The sequence below is a fragment of the Delphinus delphis genome, chromosome 19 (genome assembly GCF_949987515.2).
Source record: "Delphinus delphis chromosome 19, mDelDel1.2, whole genome shotgun sequence".
Lineage (NCBI taxonomy): Eukaryota > Metazoa > Chordata > Mammalia > Artiodactyla > Delphinidae > Delphinus > Delphinus delphis.
The window spans coordinates 42,828,848-42,853,579 of record NC_082701.1 but is presented as its reverse complement, the minus strand read 5'-3'; the positions used below and the strand labels follow the sequence as shown (position 1 = coordinate 42,853,579).

Below are 24,732 nucleotides of genomic sequence, written 5' to 3'. Positions count from 1 at the left end.
ACTTCCCTGGTGGCTCAGTGGTTAAGAATCTGCCTGCCAATGCACGGGACACGGGTTCGAGCCCTGGTTCAGGAAGATCCCACATGCCGTGGAGCAACTAAGCCCGTGCGCCACAACTGCTGAGTCTGCGCTCTAGAGCCTGTGCCTTGCAACAAGAGAAGCCACCGCAATGAGAAGCCCGGGCACCGCAATGAAGAGGAACCCCCGCTCACCTCAACTAGAGAAAGCCCGCGCGCAGCAATGAAGACCCAATGCAGTTAAATATAAATAAATAAATAAATTTATAAAAGAAAAAGAATCCAAAATGAGTACTAGAAATTCCGGGTAACCTAGAAGCTGGGAAGGATATGTGATTTCAGATGCAAGAAATACTTTACTTTTTTCCTTACTAAGGCATTTGTTTGGTCATGTTCCTTCAAGGGAATTGCAAGTGGCCTTTTGATTAGAATTTAAATATTATCCTTTTCATATATATTCAATACCTTTTCTGTAGCCAGCAAGGATCTGTTAGGACAAAGTACTTTTCTTCTCTTGGGGGAGTATAATTGTTGCTCTTTAGCCCTCCAGCACTCAGACCTATGATGTATTAATTATCTATTGCTGAAAAACAAATTACCTCAAAAAACAACAGACATTTATTGTCTCACAGTTTCTGTGGGTCAGGAATATGAGAGTGGCTTAGCTGGGTGCCTCTGGTTCAGTGTCTCATTTGAAGTTGCAGTCAAGCTGTTGGCTGGGGTTGAAGGTATCTGAAAGATTAGTGGGAGGATGTGCTTCTATTCACTTCTCTTATCGTTGGCAGGAAGCCTTAGTTCTTTGCCATGTGGACCTCTCCTTAGGCTGCCTGAGTGTCCTCATGACATGGCTCTTGGCTTTCTCTAGAGCAAGTGATGAGGAAGAGGCAGGGATTGGGGGGTGGAGGGGCGGAGAAAACAAGCCAGTTGGAGATGAAATCCTCCGTCTTTGATAACCTAATATCGGAAGACAGACATCATCACGTCTGTTGTAGTCTAGCGATTAGAATGACCAACCCTGGTACAGTGTGGGAGGTGTGAATATCAGGAGGTGTGCTCATTGGGAGCCATCTCAGAGACTGCCTGCCCCACACTCAGTCAGCGGGATCAACTTCTTCCAGCCCAGTGTATCAAATATATTTAGAAGTATAGGTTAATTAAACTAGAGCTTGATTAATATTTGTACATTGTTTCTGTGTTTCTGTAAATTGAGAGTTCCCACATTTCTGAGCTTGTTGGTTTGGCATTTTTGCTACTCTCTCTTTTTTTCTCTTTTCCCACTTTCCCTTCCTTGTCCTTTTTATATTTCTCAGATTTATTCAGAAAATTGTTCATTGTTTTCTACTTTCAACTTAACGTTGGGGGGTACTAGAGAAAATTGGGTTAGATGCTTATAGCTTGTAGATCCTGTTAGATTATAAATTTCAGTCTCTTACAATAATGCATGTAGATAAAAATTCAATTAACAATCAAGCTAAGAAGAAAAAAAAAAAGAGAATTTTATTCAAGCCAAACTGAGGATTATAACCCAGGAGACAAACTGTCAAGCTTTCTGAGGTTCTACCAGTTAGGAGCTAGAGATGCAGTGTTATGCATTTTTGAGACAATTGTGGATCATATTATACATAAAGTTCATCAGAGATGTTTTGGTCAGGTATGTATGTTCAGAGCGAGCCTTTAGGTCAGTGTGACCCCCTATATAGGATGAGAAAGAAATATTAATCTTAAAATTACAATGTTGGTATCAGAAGAAAGGGACCATTTTTCTCAAAGGTTGATTATATCCTCCTGCCTAGAGGAGGTCTGGTTAATGTGTAATGCAGATACACATTGTACATTGGGAAAGGCCCATCACAGATGGGGGCGGGTTGGGGCATGTTTGTGTGTGATTCAGTTCTGACTTAGTTTGCTTGTCCTGCTGTAGAGAAATTTATGATTTTCCTTATGTGTATAATAATAATACTAATTTTGTGGTTTTAAGTCTTCAAGGAAAAGTGAATAAAGTAAATAAAAGGTATTATTTGTAGGTATATTTGATTTTACTTGTATGTGGTTATTATATGTTTTATTAAAAAATAAATGATTACTGGGCTTTAGCACTTATGGATAGAGAACATGGGCCTTCTCTATAAATTAAGAGCCAGGAGATTTTTGTTTGAGTTTAGGAACAAAATTATTTTGTAGCTTTCAGAGGTACTTTTCTTCCTAAATCGTGAGCTTGAGCATCAGATTTCGGAAAGCTGAATTATTACTGAGGGCACTACAGCCCTCAGCCTGTGAATAGGTTTTATGCTGACACTTCACTTGTTAAATCTGTGTGGAATTCAGATACTTGATCCCTATGGAAATGCTGTTTTAAATAGTATTAGGTTCTCTTCCTACCCTCTAAACTCCTCCCCCTCTAAAACCTGAAGATTAGCCTGTATTGAATCAGAGCTCAATCAGAATTTTTAAATCTTTTTAAAAAATCTTAAAGCAATCATAAACTTACAGAAAAGCTACGAGTAAAGCACAAAGAATTTTAATCCCAAACCATTTTAGTCGTAAGTTGATGATATGATGCCCTATCACCCCTGAATACTTCACTGCCTTTTCTACAAATTAAAATGTTACTGTGTTACCCATAACACACCTATTAAAATCAGGAAGTTAACATTGATGCCTTATCACTACCACCTAATTCTCAGGCCCCATTCAGGTTTTATATTTGTCCAGTAATGTCCTTTATATCAGAAGGATGAAGTCCAGAATCATGTTATATTTAGTTTTTACGTCTTTTTTGTCTCTTTCATTCTGGAATGAAATGTATCATCTGGTTATTTTGTAGACTGTTCCTCAATTTTGATTTGTTAACATTTCCTCATGGTTAGGTTTATGTTATACATATTTGATAGGAACATCTCAGATGCAATGCTGTGTCCTTATATCCTATCAGGTGACACAATTCAGACTGTCCAGCTGTTGATGATGCTAACTTTGATAACTTGATTAAGATGATGAGCCAAACTTCTTCATTATAGAATTACTCTTTACATTGTATGGGCATGCTTAGAAGCTGTGTAAATATCTCAGTCTTTTTTCTTTTTTAAATGGATTCTTTTTTTTTTTAATTTATTTATTTTATTTATTTATTTTTGGCTGTGTTGGGTCTTCGTTGCTGCGCGTGGGCTTCCTCTAGTTGAGGCGAGCGGGGGCTACTCTTTGTTGCGATGCGTGGGCTTCTCATTTTGGTGGCTTCTCTTGTTGCAGAGCACGGGCTCTAGGCGCACGGGCTTCAGTAGTTGCGGCATGCGGGCTCAGTAGTTGTGGCTTGTGGGCTCTAGAGCACAGGTTCAGTAGTTGTGGCACACGGGCTTAGTTGCTCCGTGGTATGTGGAATCTTCCCAGACCAGGGCTTGAACCTGTGTCGCCTGCATTGGCAGGCGGATTCTCAACCACTGCGCCACCAGGGAATCCCAATATCTCAGTCTTCATGAAGCTTTTAGTTTATTCAGGGATTCCTAAGAGTACAGACTAATTGTTTCTGTTATTCAATGGATGATATGTTTTATCGTTGTTTATTTTTATGCTCAAATTATTCCAGATATGGCCAGTGAGAGCCCCCTTAGTCTGGCTTCTCTGTCCTTTTGACATGTCTCCATCATTCTTTGAGCATTTCCTTTTTTTCTGACCTGACAAAATGTTCTAGACTTCTCTGGATCTTCCTTGTGTTTCAGAGCTGGAAATCATCAGCTGTTTCTCTAAGGAGCCCTGGTTCCTTTTAGAGGAGAATGGTTTTTAAAAACCAAGATATAGGGGCTAGGTAGACTCATTACTACTGAGTTGTCCTTGTTTCTAAGTCTTCTTAGTGAACAGAGTTAGGGAATAGACGTAGTCCTATCCACACATTCCAGGTATGTGTGTGTATACATATTTATATCAATATTAATTTCCATATCTATATATTGAAAGCTCTGTGTTTACACTGCCTCTAATTTTATTTCAACACGAGGGTCCTTTGTAGTTTTCTCCCTTTCTTTATTTGTAACTTCTTTCTCTGACAGTAAGAAACCTGGCTGTCATTATTCTTAACATATTTACTTCTTTGATTATTCTCCCTTCATGTAACCAATCTCCCATCACTGTCATTCCCTGTCACCACTTGCTCCCAAGTGCAGATGCCCTCCTCACTCTGCTTGGGCTCCAACGCCCCTGATTTTTGAACCGCCACCCCCACCTTATGTGGGTGCCCTCCTTGCCTTGCCTTGCTCAAGCTCGTATTCCTTACCCTGTGCTGCTTCCCTATGTGGACATCCCTCTCACCCTGTTCTGTGCCAGAACACCCTCTCCCTCGTCATGCAAATGCCCAACACAGTCCATCTGCCCTGGCTGGGCCCCACTCTCTTGTCTCTTAGTCTCACTCAGGCTTTGAAACCCAGCTTTGGGCTATCCTCCTTATGGACACCCTCCTTATCCCATTTCAGCTCTGACACCCTATGTGGCCTGCTCTCCCATGTAGATACCCTTCTCACCCTGCTTAGATTTTAATACCCCATGCCTGGCTGCCCTCTCAATGGGAGTCTTTCCTTACTCCATTCATGCTCTGACACCCTTTGCTGGGCTGCCTTCCACATGTGGACGCCCTCTTCGCCCTGTTCATGCTCCATTTCTTCCACACAAATGCCTTACTCATCCTGCTCCGACTCCTGCATCTCCTCCCCGAAGCACACACAGATGCCTACCTTGCTCTACCCCTCTTAATGGCTTTTGTATTGAATTATTTACTGAAGGGAAGGGAGAGGAAGGGAAAGGAAGAGCCAGCATATTTTAGGGGAACAATGTGATCCAAGTTTATGTTTGACAGAAACAAATCTTCCCCTGCCGTGGTAGATATCTGGAGACAATGGAAAGGGCATTTGGGAAGCTGCTTTTGGAACTTCATTAGTATTTGGGATTACTGGTATAAATAGGTTCTTTATTTATGAATCAGAGACTTCTATGTATGGAAAAACTTGGGTAGTTGGTAAGCTCAGAATAGTAGGAAGGGAATAAACTAAAAGCAAGAAGTGTTTAGGGAAGGATGATGTTTGAATTCACTTCTTGATAAAATTGGTTTGGCTCTATGTTAATATCCTTGCCTACAAGTGTCCATATAGTCTTACAGTGTCCATTAAAAAAAACAAGTTAATTATTTAATAACCCGTTTTATGAGCTCAGTATTAAATTTCAGAATGTTATTGCGGTATTTTCTTACCTTTAATCATTTATGTACTATTAGTTTAGCCATATCCTGTGTCCTTTACTTAGCTTAACTTGAAGTTGGCTTACCTTTTTCACTTAGCCTTGTCAAAGGAATAGTATCTTTGTAATCATAGTGCTAATTATATTTTTTTTGTATCACATGTTAAAATGAATGTAAAACTTAAAATTTTTAAAGTTCATTAGGTGCCATATAAAGTCATATTACAACCCACTGCTGCAGAGTCCACTTTGGGAAATGTGTTAATATAACCAGTATAAATATTCGATATATTTTCCTGATTTGTGTTTGTTACTTGGTATCTAGAGCCTATTTGTCTTTTTTTTTTTTTTTGGTAGCATGATTTTTTTCTAGGTGTCTTTTCCCCCAGTATGATTTTTTTCTTTGCTTTTTTTCTCATTTAGATGAAGACTTATATTAAGTGAATTTTAATGTCATTCCCAACCCCATCATGGTCTGAGGGCCTTTTAGAAATTGGTTAAAATGTACACAGAGGCAAAGATTTTAGCCTATGACCTTTTCAAGAATTTTCTGAGTGCAACTAGGAACAAATTATCCATTGTTCACAGTGCTTTGCTCAATGTTATGCCTTCTCTTGCTAAATCCTCTTACTTGTTGAAATCTTCTATCTTAAGTAGCTAACAGCTTAATACAGATCATATTAAAAGGTTATTTTTCTTCCTATAGTTTAGGCCCTTTACATTTCTGCAATAATATCCAAAGTTTTATATAAGGTAGCATGAAGTGTTCAAAAAGTTTTTTCCCCAATTGGGAAAGTAATACATGCCAATTGACAGTAAGAGAAACTCATAAGAGTAAAAGAGAGGAAAAAAATCAGCTCATTTTTACCTCTCAGATACAATTTATCTTAAAAAATAATTAAAAAAAAAAATATACCCACTCCAGGCATAGTCATTTCTTTATTATGAGTTCCAATAGGATTTAACTTTATTTTGGAAAACTGTAGAGTCACAAAAATGGTTTCATTTTATTTTTCACTTTTAAAATTATTAGTGAAATGAGCACATTTTCATATATTTATTGACTACTCATCTTCTGTGAATTGCTTCGTATTTCTTCAGTTTTTGCATTAAATAGTCTTATTAATATATAATACAACCTGGGACTTCCCTGGTGGCACAGTGATTGAGAATCTCCCTGCCAATGCACAGGACACGGGTTTGAGCCCTGGTCCTGGAGGATCTCACGTGCTGCGGATCAACTAAGCCCGTGCGCCACAACTACTGAGCCTGTGCTCTAGAGCCTGTGAGCCACAACTACGGAGCCCATGTGCCACGACTACTGAAGCCCGTGTGACTAGAGCCCATGCTTCTCAACAGAAGCCACCAAAATGAGAAGCCCACGCATCGCAGCGAAGAGTGGCCCCCGCTCACTGCAACTAGAGGGAGCCCGCGTGTAGTAACAAAGACCCAACACAGCCATAAATAAATAAACAAATAAACAGATAAATATAGTATAACCTTATACTATATTAGTATGTAAACCTTTTGGCCGCTAGTTGTTGCACATTCTTTTACTTCCTGTTACTTGTCTTTTTCTTTGTAAGTAGTGTCTTGTTTTTTTAAAGCAGGATTAAAACGTTTTTATGTAGGTAAATATATTGGTGTTTTTTTGTTAATGGCTTCTGGATTTTGTCTTGTTTAGGAAAATCTGTCCTACCCAAATATTATGAGATTATTCTTCAGTATTTTTCCTAGTAATTTTATGACTGTTTTTCTTTTTTTACGTTAGGTTCTTAATCTCTCTCTCTCTCTCTCTCTCTCTCTCTCTCTCTCTCTCTCTCTCACACACACACACACACACACACACACACACACACACACACACGCATGTATTTTAAAATGTTCTGTTGACAAGTCATTCTTTTACCTCTGATTTGAAATATTAACTTTATCATGTTAACTTTCTATGTACATACTAATATCTGCTCTATGACTATAATTAGTTTATCCTTATAATATATTGGTTTTGTTATAAAAGCTTAATATTGAATAGAATGTTTTAAGTACCTGATAATGCGAGTCTCCTCTGGTTCTTGTTTTTCAGAAAGTTATTTGGTATTCTCACAAATTTGTCCTTTCAAGTGAACTTCAGAATCAATTTGCCATTTTAAATAAGCCCCACATCTTCCAAATCCATTATAATATCTTCTCACTACTTCTCGTCTACTTTTTTTTTTTTTTTTAAGGACATAGTTTTTTAAAAAAAATTAATTTGTATTTGGCTGCATTGGGTCCTCGTTGCTGCGTGTGGGCTTTCTCTAGTTGCAGCAAGCAGGGGCTGCTCTTCGTTGTGGTGCGCAGGCTTCTCATGGCAGTGGCTTCTCGTTGCAGAGCATGGCTCTAGGCGCATGGACTTCAGTAGTTGTGGCTCGTGGGCTTTAGAGCGCAGGCTCCGTAGTTGTGGCACACAGGCTTAGTTGCTCTGCGGCATGTGGTATCTTCCCGAACCAGGGCTCGAACCCGTGTCCCCTGCATTGGCAGGCGGATTCTTAACCACTGCGACAGCAGGGAAGTCCCTCCTCTACTTTTATTAGCGTAATTTAAGCTACCATTTTTCTCTTGCCTAGACAATCTTCTAACATACAGCAGCAAGAAGACTCTTTTAACAATTTTTTTTTAAGATTTTTTTTTTTGATGTGGACCATTTTTAAAGCCTTTATTGAATTCTGTTACAATATTGCTTCTGTTTTATGATTTGGGTTTTTGGCCGCGAGGCATGTGGGATCTTAGCTCCCCAACTAGGGACTGAACCCGCACCCCATGCATTGGAAGGCGAAGTCTTAACCACTGGACTGCCAGGGAAGTCCCAAGAAGACTCTTAAAAGACGTAAATCTGATCATGTTGCTCCCTTGTTTACATCCCTTCAATATCTTCTTTCCCTCTCTTTTTCATTACCTATTGCTGCATAACAAAGTACTACAAAGCTTTATAGCTTAAAATGGCCTGTTTATTTTGCTCACAATTTTGGGAGTCAGGAATTCATGACGGGTTCAACAATGTTCCACAAGGTGTTGGCTGGGGTGGCTGGGGCTGGAGAATCCCTCCCAGTACAATTTCTTCAGTCACATGTCTGGCACCTCAGTGCTTCTTGGCCTCTGTCTCCACATGGCATCTCATTCTTCACGATCTCTCCACGTGGCGTGGAGTTTTCACAGTATGGTGGTCTCAGAATAATCACACTTTTTACGTGCAGCTGGCTTCCAAGGAGAAGGGAAAGAAAAACTGTCAGACCAATTAAGGGCTGTGCCTAGAACTGGCACAGTGTCCCTTCTACCATATTTTATTGGTCAGAACAGTCACAGAACCTGCCTAGTTGCAAAAAATGGAAAAATAGACTCTACTTTTTGATGTGGGAATGGCAAGATCTTATTACAGGAGAGCATGTGGGTTGAGAGATACCATGACTGTATTTGAAAAATATAATCTGCCACACCATCAAACTCAAAATAAATTCAAAGCTTTTAAAATGACCCACAAGGCTTTTCATGATCTGACCCATCCCTGCTTCTCTCTCTGACCTCATCCCCTGTATTTTCTTCTTTTGTTCCCTTTAGTTTAGCCACAATGGCCTCTTTGCTAGGCTTTGAATGTACCACACTCGTTCCAGCGTCAGATGTATTTTACCTGCCTCTGCTGCCTTGAATGTTCTTCTTTAGACCTTTGCATAGGTCTTCCCATTCTCTTCATTTAGGTCTCCCCTCAAATGTCAGCTCTTCCTGACCACCTTATCTGATAGAATCTTGGTCGCTTAGTACCCCTAATCTTGCTTTTTCTTCTACATAGATTTTAGGGCTGGTATGAGCCTGGGGGACCTGCATATACTTTTCTTCCCTCTTTGTTTTCTGAACAAGTTTAGAAATAGAAGACCAAAGGTAAAGACCAAAATATATATGAAATATATAAATATTTGTGTGTATATGTATGTGTGTGTTCAGTGTGAAGTTGGAGACCCAGTGGGCCTGCTATCTAAACCTCAGAATTAGGCAGACTTACCCACCTAGTCTCAGGCAGTGTTGGTTACTCCCTTCTGCAGGGTGAGTCCCCTGATCAACTCTTGGAATGTTGATATAGAGGAAAATTCTTGTACTCTGTAACAAGCCTGTTCCCAAGTAAAGAAGGGTAGAGCTGAGTTGTGTGTACCTATTTATTATTCTCATTTTTATCAATCTGACTGACTAAAGGAGGATGAAAGGAGGGGAATAAAGGAAGTGTCAGAGATGACTCTCAGATCTGAGAAACTTGGTGGATTGTGGTACTATTTACTAAGATAGGAAGTATGGTAGGAAGATTATAAATTAAATTTTAGAAACACTGACTTTGAAGTGTCTTAAGATACCCACGTGGAGATACCAAATAGGCATTTGGATGACACATTTGAACATACAGATTTGGTAGTTGTATTAGTTTTCTATTGCTATGTAACAAACTACCAGAAACACAGTGGCTTAAAACAATACAAAATTATTATCTCACAGTTTCTGTGGGTCAGGAATCTGGGCACTGGTTAGCTGGGTTCTCTGCTCAGGTCCTCACCAGAATGAAATCAAGGTATTGGTCAGGGCTATGATCTCATCTGAGGCTTGGGGTCCTCTTCCAAGCTCACTGGTTGTTGATAGAATTTAGGTCCTTACAGTTGTAGGACTGAGGCCTTCAGCTCCAAGAGGCCTCTTGCTGTTCCCTGCCATGTGGCCTTCCCCACAGCATGGTAGATTGCTTCTTCAAGGCCAACAAAGTATTTTTGGTGCTTCATATCTCTTTTTTGGCTTCCCTGGTTAGGACAGACTCATCTGAGATAATCTCCCACTTAAGTCAACTGATTAGGGACTTTAATTGCATCCTCAGAGTCCCTTTTGCCATGTAATGTAACAGTCATGAAAGGGATATCCCTTCATGCAAGTCCTTCTCACTCTTAAGGAAGAGAATTATACAGGGTGTGTCCACCAAGGAATGAGACTCTTGGGGCTTAGTCATTAGCAGTCATCATAGTAGTAATCAGTAGGATAGTCAGTGAATACACAAGATTGCCCAAGAGAAAGGGTGAACAGAAGAGAGATTAGGGGATAATTTCAGAATTACTGGTACCTTGAGGGTACATTTATTCATCTTTGTGTTTATAGCACCTACATTGCTATCTGGTACATAGCGGATATTCAATAAATGTTTGTTAGAATTCTTCCTTGATCTCAGATTTTGAAAAATTAATGTATAAATTTATATTATGTGTCCTTCCCTTTTATGTATATAGTCTTTTTATCTTTTTCTGTGTGTGGTAAAATACACATAAAATTTACCATCTTAATCATTTTTTTTTTTTTTTTTTGCGGTATGCGGGCCTCTCACTATTGTGGCCTCTCCTGTTGCGGAGCACAGGCTTCGGACGTGCAGGCTCAGTGGGCATGGCTCACGGGCCTAGCTGCTCCGCGGCATGTGGGATCTTCCCGAACCGGGGCACGAACTCATGTCCCCTGCATCGGCAGGCGGACTCTCAACCACTGTGCCACCAGGGAAGCCCTTCCTTTCCTTTTTAAGGCTGAATGATATTCCGTTGTATGTATATACCACATTTTGCTTATCCTTTCATCTGTCAGTGGACACTTGGGTTCCTTCCATGTTTTAGCTGTTATGAATAATACTGCTGTGAACGTGGGTATACACATATCTCTTTGAATCCTACTTTCACTCCTTTTGAGTATATACCCAGAAGTGGAATTGCTGGATCATATGGTAATTCTATTTTTAATTTTTTAGAGAAAATTTCATACTGTTTTCCACAGTGGCTATACCATTTTATATTCCCATCAGCAGTGCACAAAGGTTCCAGTTTCTCCACATCCTCACCAACACTTGTTGGTTTTCTGTGTGTGTGTGTGTGTGTGTGTGTGTGTGTGTGTTTTGATGTTAGCCGTCCTAATGGGTTTTGATTTGCATTTCCCTAATGATTAATGATGTTGAGCATCTTTTCATGTGCTTATTGGCCATTTGTTTATCTTCTCTGGAGAAATAACTATTCAAGTCCTTTGTCCATTTATGAATCAAGTTGTTTTTATTATTGTTGAGTTTTAGGAGCTCTCTATATAGTCTGGGTATTAATCTCTTACCAGATACATGATTTGCAAATATTTTCTCCCATTCTGTGGTTTACCTTTTTGTTCTGTGGATAGTGTCTTTTTTTTTCTTTTTCTTTTTTTTTCGGCCTCACCGTGTGGCATGCGAGATCTTTAGTTCCCCAACCAGGTATCGAACCCCATCCTCCCTGCAGTGGAAGCATGGAGTCTTAACCACTGGACTGCCAGGGAAGCCCCTGGATAGTGTCTTTTGATGCACAAAATTTTACAGTTTTCTTGAAGTCCAGTTTGTTTATTTTTTCCTTTGTAACCTGTACCTTTGTTGTCATATCCAAGATATCATTAAGAAATTCAGTGTCATGAAGTGTCCTATGTTTTCTTTTAAGAGTTTAATTGTTTTAGGTCTAACATTTAGGTCCTTGATCCACTTTGAGTTACTTTTTGTATATGGTGTTAGGTAAGGGTCTAACTTCATTCCTTAGCATGTGGATACCCAGTTTTCCCAGTACCATTTGTTGAAAAGACTATCCTTTCTCCTTTAACTGGTCTTGGCACCCTTGTCAAAAATCATTTGACGATATACAAGAGGGTTTATTTCTGGGCTGTCTGTTCTGTTCCATTGGTCTACATGTCTGTCTTCATGCCAATACCATGCTGTTTTGATGACTGTAACTTTCTAATAAGTTTTGAAATCAAGAAGTGTGAATCTTCCAAGGTTGTTCATCTTTTTCAAGATTGTCTTGGCTATTCAGGGTCCCTTGAGATACATATGAATTTTAGAATGGGTTTTTCTATTTTTGCAAATATGTCTTTAGGATTTTTGATAGAGAGTGCATTGACTCTGTAGATCATTTTGTGTAGTATTGACAACTGAGATAATCGTGGGTTTTTTTTCCCACATTTTTGTTGATTTTGTTGATTGTGGTGTGTCACATTGATCAGTTTTCATATGTTGAACCATTCTTGCATTCCAGGAACAAATCCCACTTGGTCATGGTGTATAAATAATCCTTTTTTTTTTTTTTGCGGTACGTGGGCCTCTCACCGCTGTGGCCTTTCCTGCTGCGGAGCACAGGCTCTGGATGTGCAGGCTCAGCGGCCATGCCCCACAGTCCCAGCTGCTCCATGCCATGTGGGATCCTCCTGGACCGGGGGCACGAACCCGTGTCCCCTGCATCGGCAGGCGGACTCCCAACCACTGCGCCACCAGGGAAGCACAATCAATCCTTTTAATGTGATGCAGAATTCTGTTAGTATTTTGTTGAGAATTTTTGCATCAATGTTTATCAGGGATATTGGTCTATAATTTTCTTGTAGTGTCTTTGGCTTTGGTATCCAGGTTATGCTGGCCTTATAGAGTGAGTTAGAAGTGTTCTTTTAATTTTGGGGGAAAGCTTTAGAAGGGTTGGTATTAGTTTTTCTTTAAATGTTTGGTTGAATTCACTAGTGAAGTGATCAAGTACAGGATATTTCTTTTTTGGGAGATTTTTTGATTACTGATTCAATCTCCTTAGTAGTTATAGGTCTATTCAGGTTTTCTGTTTTTTTGTGATTTAGTCTTGGTAAGTTTTGTGTTTCTAGGAATTTTCCCATTTTATCTAGGTTTTCCAGTCTTTTTGGCATACAGTTGTTAATAGTACTTTCTTTAAATCCTTTTTAGTTCTGTAGAATTGATAGTAATGTCCCCACTTCCATTTCTGATTTTAGTGCTTTGAGTGTTTTCTCTTTTTTCTTGGTCCATTGAGCTAAAGGTTTGTCAATTTTGTTGATCTTTTTGAGGAACCAACTCTTGATTTCATTGATTTTCCTCTATTGTTTTACTATTTTGCTTACCTCTGCTCTCATCTTTATTTCTTTCCTTCTCCTAGATTTGGGTTTCCTTTGTTCTTCTTTTTGTAGTTCCTTAAGTTGTAAAGTTAGGTTGTTGAGTTGAAAGTTTCCTTGTTTTTTGTTTTTTTTAGTTTCCTTGTTTTTAATGTAAGCATTTATAGCTATAAATTTCCCCCTTAGTACTGCTTTCACTGCATCCCGTAAGCTTTGGTTTGTTGTGTTTTCATTTTCATTCATCTCTAAGTATTTTCTAATGTCCCTTGTGAGTTCTTCTTTGAAACATTGGTTGTTTAAAAGTATAATGTTTAATTTCCACAGTTTTGTGAATTTTCCAGTTTTACTTTTGTTACTGATTTCCAACTTCATTCCATTGTGGTCAGAGAAGATACTTTGCATATCTATCCTTTAAAATCTATTGAGATGTTATTTGTGTCCTTACCTATGGTTTAACCTGTAAAATGTCCCATGTACACTTAAGATTGTATATTCTGTTGTTGGGTAGAGTGTTTTGTACATGTATATTAGGTCTAATTGTTTTATTGTGTTGAGTCCTCTATTTCCTGACTTATCTTCTGTCTGGTTGTTTTCTCTGTTATTGTGAGTGGAATGTTGAAGTCTCCAACTATTATTGTAGAACTCTCTGTTTCTCCCTTCAATTCTGTCAGTTTTTGCTTCACGTGTTTTTTTTTTAATTGTGACCATGTCACATATGAAGTTTTTTTAAAAAAAAATTAATTAATTTTTGGCTGTGTTGGGTCTTTGTTGCTGCACACAGGCTTTTTCTAGTTGTGGTGAGTAGGGGCTACTCTTCGTTGTGGTGTGTGGGCTTCTCATTGCGGTGGCTTCTCTTGTTGCGGAGCACGGGCTCTACGCACACAGGCTTCAGTAGTTGTGGCATGTGGACTTCAGTAGTAGTGGCTCGCAGGCGCTAGAGTGCAGTCTCAGTAGTTGTTGTGGCGCACGGGCTGATTTGCTCCGTGGCATGTGGGATCTTCCTAGACCAGGGCTCAAACCTGTGTCCCCCTGCATTAGCAAGCAGATTCTTAACCACTGTGCCACCAAGGAAGTCCCTGCTTCATGTATTTTGATGGTCTGTAATTAGCTGTGTAAATGTTTATAATCTATCTTCTTGCTGTATTGAACCTTGTATTAATTTATGATGTCCTCCTTTGTCTCATAACTTTTTGATTTAAAGTCTATTTTGTCTTATATTAGTATAGCCTACTCTCTTTTGATTACTGTTTGCATGGAATAATTTTTTCCATTCCTTCTTCTTTAACCTGCTTGTGTCTTTGGATGTCGAGTGAGTCTCCTGTAGGCAACTTATAGTTGGGTCATTCTGCCAAATCTGTCTTTTGATTGGCGGGTTTAATCTAATTATATTTTAAGTAATTACTGATAAGAGGGGACTTACTGCTGTCATCATGCTATTTGTTTTCTATATGCCCTATAGCTTTTTTTGGTCCCTCATTTTCTACATTACTGTCTTCTTTTGTGTTTACTTTTTGTAGTGGAATGTTTAAATTCCTTTCTCATTTCCTTTTTGTGTATTCTACAGCTATTTTCTTTGTGGTTACCAGAGGGATTACACTGAATGCCCTAATGTTATAACACTCTCACTTGAATTTATACTGCTTAATTCTGAGTTTTGACAAATACACACATTCATGTAATCCTCACCATGATCAAGATATAGGAAGTTTCATTACCCCTCAAATTCCCTTGTACCTCTTTGGCCAGGAGGGGAGGTGGTGGCAAATCCTGAGGGGACATCTGTTGTCTTGCAGGGGAGAGGCCTCTGAATTGTCTTCAGACAGGCGTGGGGAATGCTTGCTCTTAGTAACAGTAATGGGCCACTTCTGTAGACTTTGAGGGTTCAGGGCAATTTGGAGATAAAAGATTTTGGGGAGCACCAACCCAGATGTTTCCTTTACATGTGTCAGAGTCTTATTATTCTTTGCCAACCACAGCTCTCTGATCTTGGCGTAGCAGACCTGCCTTGTTTGGGAGTTTAACTTTTGGAACCTAGAAACTCTGATAATTCTGGTTCTTGTCCTTAGGTTTCTTTGCCTTCCTGCTGGAGGAGAGGAGAGCATCTTTGTGTGCTTCCAGAGAGGCCTTCTGGCTTTCATACTTAGCTTCTAATCGGCAGTCAGCTTTTTGTTCTCTTTTTTCGCAGAGCTCAAATAGTTTAGTAATATTCTTCAAATTCAGTTGTTTTTGAGGTTACTGTTTCTCCTTCATTGCCAGCTTTAAATTCACATCTTAGCACCTGCTCCATCTGCCCTGAGAGCCTAGTGCAGGATGTTCATTAAGGTGTTCCCTTGGGATGCACACCTGAGAGAAGGGAGGATTGCAGATGCAGAATTCATGGTACAGAGCAGGCCCAGAATCAGGTTTGGCCAACCCCTTTGGGGAGCTCTGGAGCTAGAATGGCCCTTTTGAGTTTCCCAGAATTGGGCTGAGGTGTTCCGGCCTTTATATTGCCATTATCAGTTGGTCATTGGATGTGGGCTGCCCAGGAAGGCTTTCACCTGGGCAGGATCATTCTCTTCAGGTGAGGCGATCCCTGAGGGGCTGACTGACAGCACTCCAGCAGTTAAGTTCTTCCCTGAATGTGGAGCTGAGCAGTGCCTCAGCAGTGCCTACCAAAATTCCCTTGTATCCACTAGGAGTGACCAGTTTGTTTTTTTAGTATCATTAACTCATGGATTTAAATATGTATTATTTAGAAAACTTGCCATTGACTTATAAGTATGGAAAGATGCACAAATGTATGTAAATATACAGCTCAATGAATGTTTGCCAAGTAAACACAGCAGTGTAACCAGTACAGAGATCAGGAAATAAAATAATGCTAGCAATCCAGGAGTTCCTCTTTCCCCTTCCTTTTCCTTCTGGTCATTACTTGCTCTTTCCAAGGGTCTCTGCTATCCTGACTTGAATTTAACATGTTTTTGAAATTTGTGTAACAATCATACAGTAAGGGATCTTTTGTTCTGACTTCTTTCACTCAGTATTATATTTATGAAATAAAGTTTATAGCTGTAAGTCATTTATTCCCATTGCTGTAGAGTTTTTCTTTGTTTGAATATACCATTTTTAAAAACCATTTCTGCTGTTGATAGACATTTGGAGTGTTTCCAGTTTTTGGAAATTATGAAAGCACTGCTATAAACATAGCTGAACATATCTTTTGGTGAACATATGTACACATTTCTCTTGGGTATATACCTAGTGAAGTTGCTAAGTACAGTTGGCCCTCTGTATCCATGGGTTCCACACCTGTGGATTCAACCAATGCATATAAAAAACAGTCGGAGAAAAAAAATTCCAGAAAGGTCCAAAAAGCAAAATTTGAATTTGCCAAGCCACTGGCAACTATTTAAGTAGCATTTGCATTGTATTTAAAACTATTCATGGCATTTATATCCTATTAGGTATTGTAAGTAATCTAGAGATGATTTAAAGTACATGTAAGTATATGCGTAGGTTATGTGCAAATATTATGCCATTTTATATAAGGGACTTGAGTATCACAAATTTTGGTATCCTCTGGGCTCCTGGAACCAATGTCCTGCAGACTTGGAGGGATGACGGTATGTACATGTTCCATTTTAGCAGATAATGTCAGTCTTCCAAAGTAATTACTGATTTACACTCCTACTTGTAATGTACAAAAGTTCCATTTGCTGTGATTTGCCCCTGTTTATTTAGGATGTTACTCTCCAGGCTGTACAATTAAGAACTGGGTGCATTTACTAGGGTCCCTCTCTCTTTAGCAGGTTCTGTACTCTAATCTTTGTTTTCTGAGGCTGTGAGGTTTTGAAATTCTGTTCTGCTTTTCAGAAGTTTTTGGCTTAGCTTTTTAACCATTTTCCACCCAATTATGCATTTGAGACTCCCTCATGTCTTCATTTGTGTCACTCCAGCTCTCAGTGACAACCAGAATCTCTGATGGTTCCTCTTTCCCTCAGCAGAGGTACTTTGCTTGGGAAAGGCATATTTCTGAGGCTTTTTTTTTGGGGGGGGGGAGCAGATTCTGCAAATGCCCCAGGGCGGGAGGAAACAGCTGCAGAAGATCACCTTGCTTCTCCATAGTTCACCCTTTTTCTGAAACTTAGCCTCTCTAGTCCTCATTCCTTCAGTAGCTCTCTAAAATCTTTAAGCAGTTGATTTTTGTATTTTTTCTTTTTTGTGTGTGTGTGTGAGTTTGGGGGAGGGAGGTGTTGTTTTGCTGTGAATTACTCTACCTTGGAAGCAGAAGTATGGATTAAAACATATTTGAAAAAAAAACATATTTGATGTTTCAATAAATTAAAATTGTTGTCCTTAACAATGTTCAAATTATTCCATTTTTGGTCAGTGGGAACCTCCTCAAAATTTATTCCTGAGTCTTTTTGACTCGACCCTTTGATAGCTTTCTTTGGCAGCTTTCTTGCTATCTGGTATGACAAAGTGTTCCAGGTTCATCATGTACCTTTTTGCCTCAGATGTGGAATCAGCCATTTTCTGAAGGAGTCCCAATTCCTTTTACCAGGAAATGGAATCTCAAGATCATTACTGCAGGGTTGGTCGTTGTTTTAGGCATTTTCAGCAAACAAAGGGAGAAAAATATATTTTATTTTCTTCATACAAGATAAAACTACATTAAGAATTGATATAGATACTTCCAGTTCCAATTCAAGACTACAGGGTTTTTACTTTGCTGTTCCTCTCCTGTTCTGAGAGTCGCAGTTTTTAATGACACCAGTAGTGACAGAATTAAAATATCACCGAATCACTCATTTCCATGATCCCACAATACATACAGGATCAAGATTTATCTTCATTTTTTTGTCCCTAGAGTATATTCCACTAGGAAGTCAACCTAATATGATTTAAAATAACTTAGAATAGTTCTCCTCTTTGTGACTATGCCATTAAAAATTTGGATACAAATTTCAGTTCATTTGTTTATTTTTGATTTCTATTTTATTTTTTAGAATTTTAATTTAATTTTATATTTACATAAATTACATAATTTCAAAATAAAATCTACAAAAACCAGGGAATATAGATTCTATCCTCAACACCTCTCCGTTATTTTCTTTCACTTCCTAAAGGTAACCACTTAAAAGTTTTTAAGTTTCATCCTTCTGCTTTTGTATGTGTGAAGAGGTGTGTGTGTGTGTATTTATTTCTCCTCCTACTTCTTAGATGCATGGTAGCATACTGTATACTCTTTTCTTCACCCTGTTTTTTTAACTTAAAGATATATCCTGGAGACTGTTCCATAGTTTGATGAATTTGGACTCATTTCTGTCATATTTTTTATGTTACATTTATATTTATACAAGTCTTTTATTTTAAGTCATTTTTAATTGTGTGGTCTATGTTATTTGCTCTCCCAGCATATTTTTTGGTATTTCAGAAGGTTTGTGTATTAGGGTTCAGTCAGGGAAGCTGATTGGGTGATGTGGGAAGGGACTTATTATGGAAATTAGACCATATACAATTTTGAGAGGACTCGTGGGGTGAAGATCTAGAAGGGGGAATTGGAGGATCAGAGAAGGAGTCACTAGTCAGATCCTCTAAATTAGTGACAATGGGCAGACAAGTTGGAGCTTTTAGGGAAATCTGAGAAGCCAACTATGTCCAGCCACTAAAGTGCGACTGTGAAGGAGAAGCTTGAAGAGAGCCACATGGGAAACCCTTGCTGTGTTTAGTTACCCCCTCTGTAGGTTTTCACCTAAGCATCTGGTGATGGGCTTGTGCCACTGCTCACCCAGCACAAACCAGCAGTTTGTATTTTTGTTCTGTTGGTTACTTTTATATTGATGTCTTTGTATAGTACTCTAATTTCCTCCCTTTCTTGGGAGGGCAAGTTGTTATATAGTGGTTTTCTTCTGTAAGCAATATTGAAACAGCTAGTAAATTATTCTCATCTCGTCAGCTAGCATTTGGTTTAAAATAATACCCTTTTACTCTTAGTACCATAAGGTAATCAGGAAACATCCTACTTTTTGTATACTCTCACTACCCTCTCCCCATTTTTGATAATTGTACTGTATCTATACTGTCATTATACATAGCAATTATATAGTATGTTTTTTCTCTTACTCTCGTCATTTATTCTCAGTTCTTTTAATAAATGTGTATTTAATGGTCCTTCTTAATGTGGATGTGTCTCCTGTTATTTTGGTTGGCTGAAGTATATTCTCTAGTAGATTCCTCAGGAAAGGCTTAAGGGAACAATATTTCCTGGGTTCTTACAGTTCAGAACAGTTTGATTGTCACCATTGTACTTGGGAGTCAGTTTGCCTGCATATAAAATCCTTGGTTTACTTTATCTTCTCTTGAGAATATAAAATATTATTTCATTTTCTGTTAGCATATAGTATTGTCAAAGTTTGATGACAGTCTAATTTTTGTTCTTTGTGTAAGTGGCTTTCTCTTTCTGCCTGAATGTTCAAAGGATTTTTTTTTCTTTCTTGTTCACAGAAGGTCAATAGTTGTACTAAAATATGCCCTGGTATTGGTCATTCTGGGTCAGTTTTTCCAGGTATGTGGTATGCCCTTTAAATATATAGTTTCAAGTGTTTTTGAAAAATTTCAGCAATGTTTTCTTGAAGTCTAGTTTCTAATATTCATTCTACTCCATTGATTTGATTTCCTTCTTTGAGGACTCCTGTTATACATATGTTGGATCTTGTTTGCCTGTCTTCTCTGTCACTTTATTGCAAATCCCATGTCATTTTTCTTTTCTTTCTTTTTTTTTTGATATTAGAATTTTCCTCCTATTTACCTTCTTTTTCTCTTAAAGCATTAGATATATATATATATTTTAATAAATTTTAATTATGTATTTCTGGCTGCATTGGGTCTTCATTTCTGTGTGCGGGCTTTCTCTAGTTGCAGGCAGGCGGGGGCTATTCTTCACTGCGGTGCACGGGCTTCTCATTGTGGTGGCTTCTCTTGTTGTGGAGCATGGGTTCTAGGCGTGCAGGCTTCAGTAGTTTTGGCACGTGGGCTCAGTAGTTGTGGCTCGCGGGCTCTAGAGCACAGGCTCAGTAGTTGCGGTGCACGGGCTTAGTTGCTCCGCGGCTTGAGGGATCTTCCTGGACCAGGGCTTGAACCCATGTCCCCTGCATTGGCAGGCACATTCTTAACCACTGTGCCACCAGGGAAGCCCTATATTTTGTTTTATTCACTCTTTAATATCTTCTGGTTAGTCTTCACTTCTGAAATGATTTTTCCTTTTTTTTCTAATTCTTTCCTGAGTTTTGTCAACTTATTTCTATTTGTAATTCTAATTTGTTATTTCATATCTTTAATCATTTAAAAAAATTTCTCTTGGCTCATTTTGAATTAATAATTTACAGTTTCATCCGTTGGTGATCATATCTTTTTGGTGTGTTTTCATTTTCTGTTGCAATGTTATTCTGTCTCTTATTCTTTTTTCTCAAAATAACTTCACATATGATTTGACTACAGTGTTTTCTGTTGCTCATTTTTATGTGAAATTAGTTTTCCTGAATTGGTAGGAGAGAAATGTGGGCCAGGATAATTTCTATCTTCATGGCTCTGGAGCTCTTCTATTGCTTTCATGAAATTAAACGAATACGTCATCGCATTCTTTGTGAGCTCTCTTGGCTTCCTTCCTCTCTTCCACCTTTATCTGGATCTTTTTCTTTTGCCCTGTTCTTGTTTTAGTCTGGAGTGAATCTCAGCAATTTCTTCTCAGCATGGGCTTCATCCTTGAAGGAAGTGTTTCTTTAGCTGGTTGGTTTAGAACTGTGCTGTCCAGTGGGTACAATGGCTACTTAAATTTAAGTAAAATAAATTAAAATAAAATTAAACATTTGATTCATCATTTGCATTAGCCACATAACAAGTGCTTAATAGCCATATATGGCTAGTGGCTACTGTAATGAGCATTGTTGATATAGTATAATATCCTAACCACAGAAAGTTCTATTAGACAGTGATGGTTTAAAGTGTGCTATCTTCTTTTCAGACTTTATTATAGACCTTTTGCACACATGTGCCAATTGCCATGTGTACAAAAACCCCTGTATTTTAGCTAAGCTTCTAAACTTGTCCTGCTGTACTTTTCACTGAGGATCTAATGCAGTTTGGGGATTTTCCTTGTCAGACCCATCAAACATTCTGCTTCCCTCTGCTGTCTCTTGCACAGATGCTTATACCACACCAGTTTTGTAGCTGTAAGTGGTTTGTTCGTATTTGCTGCTTGTATTTTGATTATTGTGGGGTGCCTTGTCCCCTAGTTTTGATGTAGATATATGGTCCATGGGTTTTGCGATTCTGGCTTCTTTGCTATTTTATGAGGGGGTGTATTAGTTAGGGTTCTCTAAAGAAACAGAACCAATACAGGGGAGATAGAAGGGTCTGAGGGCCTGAGAACCAGGAACACTAAGGGCAGGAGATCAATGTCTCAGCTTAAGTAGTTAAGCAAAAGGGACCAATTCTTCCTCCTTCTGCCTTTTTTATTCTATTCAGGCCCTCAGTGGATTGGCTGATGCCCACCCACATTGGACGGGGTGCAAACTGCTTTACAGAGTCCACCTATTCAAATGCTAATTTCATCTGGAAACACCCTCAGAGACACACCCAGAAATAGTGTTCAGCCAAATATCTGTGTGCTCTATGATCCAGTCAAGTTGCCATGTAAAATGAACCCTCACAGAGGGGTTTGGGGAGGTTCACAAGCTACATTGCAGCCACTGCCATCTTTTCTCTCTGTCTCTCTTTTTAAGGATATTAACAATTCTTAATTTTCTTAATATCAAATGTAAAAGATCTTATGTGTATTTATTTGCATTTTTTTTGCATTTTTTAACAGTTTATTTTTTAGAGCAGTTTTAGGGTCACAGAAAAATTGAGTGGAAGGTAAAGAGTTTTCCCATATGCCCTGTGCCTCCACACATGCACAGACTCCTTTATTATCAGCATCTCCCACTAGAGTGGTACTTTGGTTACAATTGATGAACCCACATTGACATGTCATAATCACCCAAAGTCCACAGTTTACATTACAGTTTCCTCTTGGTGCAGCCACTGCCATCTTCTACAGTCCTCTTTTTTCGGTCTTTCAGAATTTTTTCTCTCCATAATGTTGTAACATTATGTAATTCTGTAGCTTCTGTTCTGCCCTATCTTCTAAACCCTAAACATGCTTCCCCTCTTTTATTTAGTATTTCTTTACCATCAAATTAGTCACATTATTAACTGACTAAGCAAACTCGGGCATGCTGCTTGGTCTCTTTCCACCTTTTGTTGCACCATTTTAAAAATGAGGAAGCTGGACACAGGTTTGTTTCTTCACGGAGGAACCTCGTCAGTGTTCTGTATTAGTGTTAGCAGGATCTAATATTTAAACAGTAAAGATATTCGTGATGCTTTCAATACAGAATGCTGCTCTTAAACAGGGTAGAGATGAACTTCCTGGTAGTGCCACTTAGTTCATTCTTAGATAAATATAGGTAAATATAAATATAATATCTCCCTTAAAAGATATTTTTTTCCATGAGATTTATCTCTTTGTTGTTCTGTTACTCCCTCAGCTGTGTACCTGACGGTGATTATCTTACCTGAATCAGTCTTACTATGTATATTCCAGGCTATACAGTTTGTTTTCTTTTCTGCACAATCTGCTGTTATTTGCCATTATTGACTAGAGGTCTAAGGCATAGATTTTCTTGGTCTGTTGTTCTTTTAATGCTTGAGTTCAATATATAAAAGAAAAGATTGCATTTTATTGCAGACATATTTCTCTGAAATAATTTTTAGCTACAAGGAAGTAGCTCTATTTCTGTGAGTCATCATTCTGTCTTACATAGTGCTGGGTAAAGATTTAATTTGGTAGATAGAGATTTATGACTTCTAGAAAGAAAGCTGCAAAAATTGAAATTTCTAAAGAATTTTAGATTTGCTATAAATTCCTTTATGTATTGAAAATTGGAGCTTGAGATACAAATATAGGTAATTGTGGTTGATAAAATTTTCCTAATATCTCATGATTTTCAATGAGAAATAGAGTTCTCGGTAGTCATTTTAAAATGTAAGCTAACATTTTTTTTTTTTTTTCCTCAGCTTCCAATAAAAACAGGACAGCAGAACACACATACCAAAGTCAGTACCGAACACAACAAGGAATGTCTTATCAATATTTCCAAATACAAGTTTTCTTTGGTTATAAGCGGCCTCACCACTATCTTAAAGAATGTTAACAATATGGTGAGTGTTTGCATTACTGTTTTACGGGAGAATTCGGTTTGTTTTTGATTTTAAACTTTGGAACAGCATATTTTGAAATATGTAAAGTCATTTTCTGTGGACCCTGGATATAAACATTCATCTTAATTTATGGATGAGCACAGGTAACCTTTTAACTTTCTTTTTAGATTTTAATTCTTTTTCTTAGATACTTGGCTTATTTGTGACCCTATAACTACTGATCCATTTTTCTGGAATTAGGATTTCATACAGATTTTGTCATATTTAAATTGACCATAGTAATCTATTAAAATCTTTTCCTTAGCTTCTCATTTGAATATTTACATATCAGATTGTCCCAGTCTTAAGTAGATGCTAAATAAAATATGACTTTGTAGTCCTAAAATGTGAGATTGCTTTTGTGAAGATGCTGTTCTATTTCCTTCGTCCTGTAACCTGTGAAAGATTCCATGGTAGAGAACCTGTGTTGGAAGTTTTCCTCAAATACTTCATCAAGTATTTCCACTGTCAAAAGCTCATAATTGCTTCTTATTTTCCTGTTTCATAAAATCTGTTTACATTCCCTAGACTTCAAGGTACTCCAACTATTTTCTCTCTGTACCTTTGAACATATTATTTCTCCTCTTGCTGTCTGGTGATTCTTTCCTCTGTGTCAGTTTCTATCTAAAATCTCCTTCATACTCAGTCCAGAACAACCGATCTGGATATTTCTTGATTAACTCCAAACTGCTCTGCTTGTTTTGAGCACTTATAACCACAATTTATACTGTTTGCACTGAGCAGTGAAACTGATTCCTGGTTGTAGATTGTGAAAATCAGTACCATTTTCATAGTCACATCATCTTTGGTGTGTTTTCTTTTGAAAAAGTTGATTGGAAGATACCCCAGGCTTACAAAATTGGTAAACTGGAGGACTGGGCAATCATATTTTCTCTTTATGGAAAAAAATTAAGATTTTCTGAAAAAAGGACCTTTTATAAATATGTAAAGTGACTTACAGAAATACATTTAAGATTTTATGGAACGCTTCTGTTGCATAGTGTGTGGGTCATACAGATAGGACTTTGCTTTTATAGATAAGTGGCCATGTTCTCATATTGAAAATGTTTTAGTATTTGGACCCTTCTTTTAAAAACAAAAACAGTATTGAGATATTGGCATTCATTTAGTGCTTATTGAGTAAACTGAATTGTGGGAACCATAGTCTGCTGTTAATAGTGTAGTATTTGATTTAAAGATAGTGAATGCTTAAAACTCGCTTTAATTGGTGTTACAGCATTTTGTTGCTGTAAGAGTTAGGCTTTGATTATTTGGTGGCATC

General features: G+C 38.2%; 1 protein-coding gene across 5 annotated transcripts in view; it reads left to right on the top strand.

Moving 5' to 3' along the window:
* NF1 (neurofibromin 1) overlaps window positions 1-24,732 on the top strand; it is a 251,530-nt gene that overhangs the window by 32,837 nt on the left and 193,961 nt on the right. For all 5 annotated transcript variants that reach the window (XM_059996363.1, XM_059996364.1, XM_059996365.1 and 2 more), the window contains exon 2: window positions 23,268-23,411. In XM_059996363.1, coding sequence (XP_059852346.1) covers window positions 23,268-23,411 — 144 coding nt within the window. The remainder of the gene's footprint in view (window positions 1-23,267; window positions 23,412-24,732) is intronic.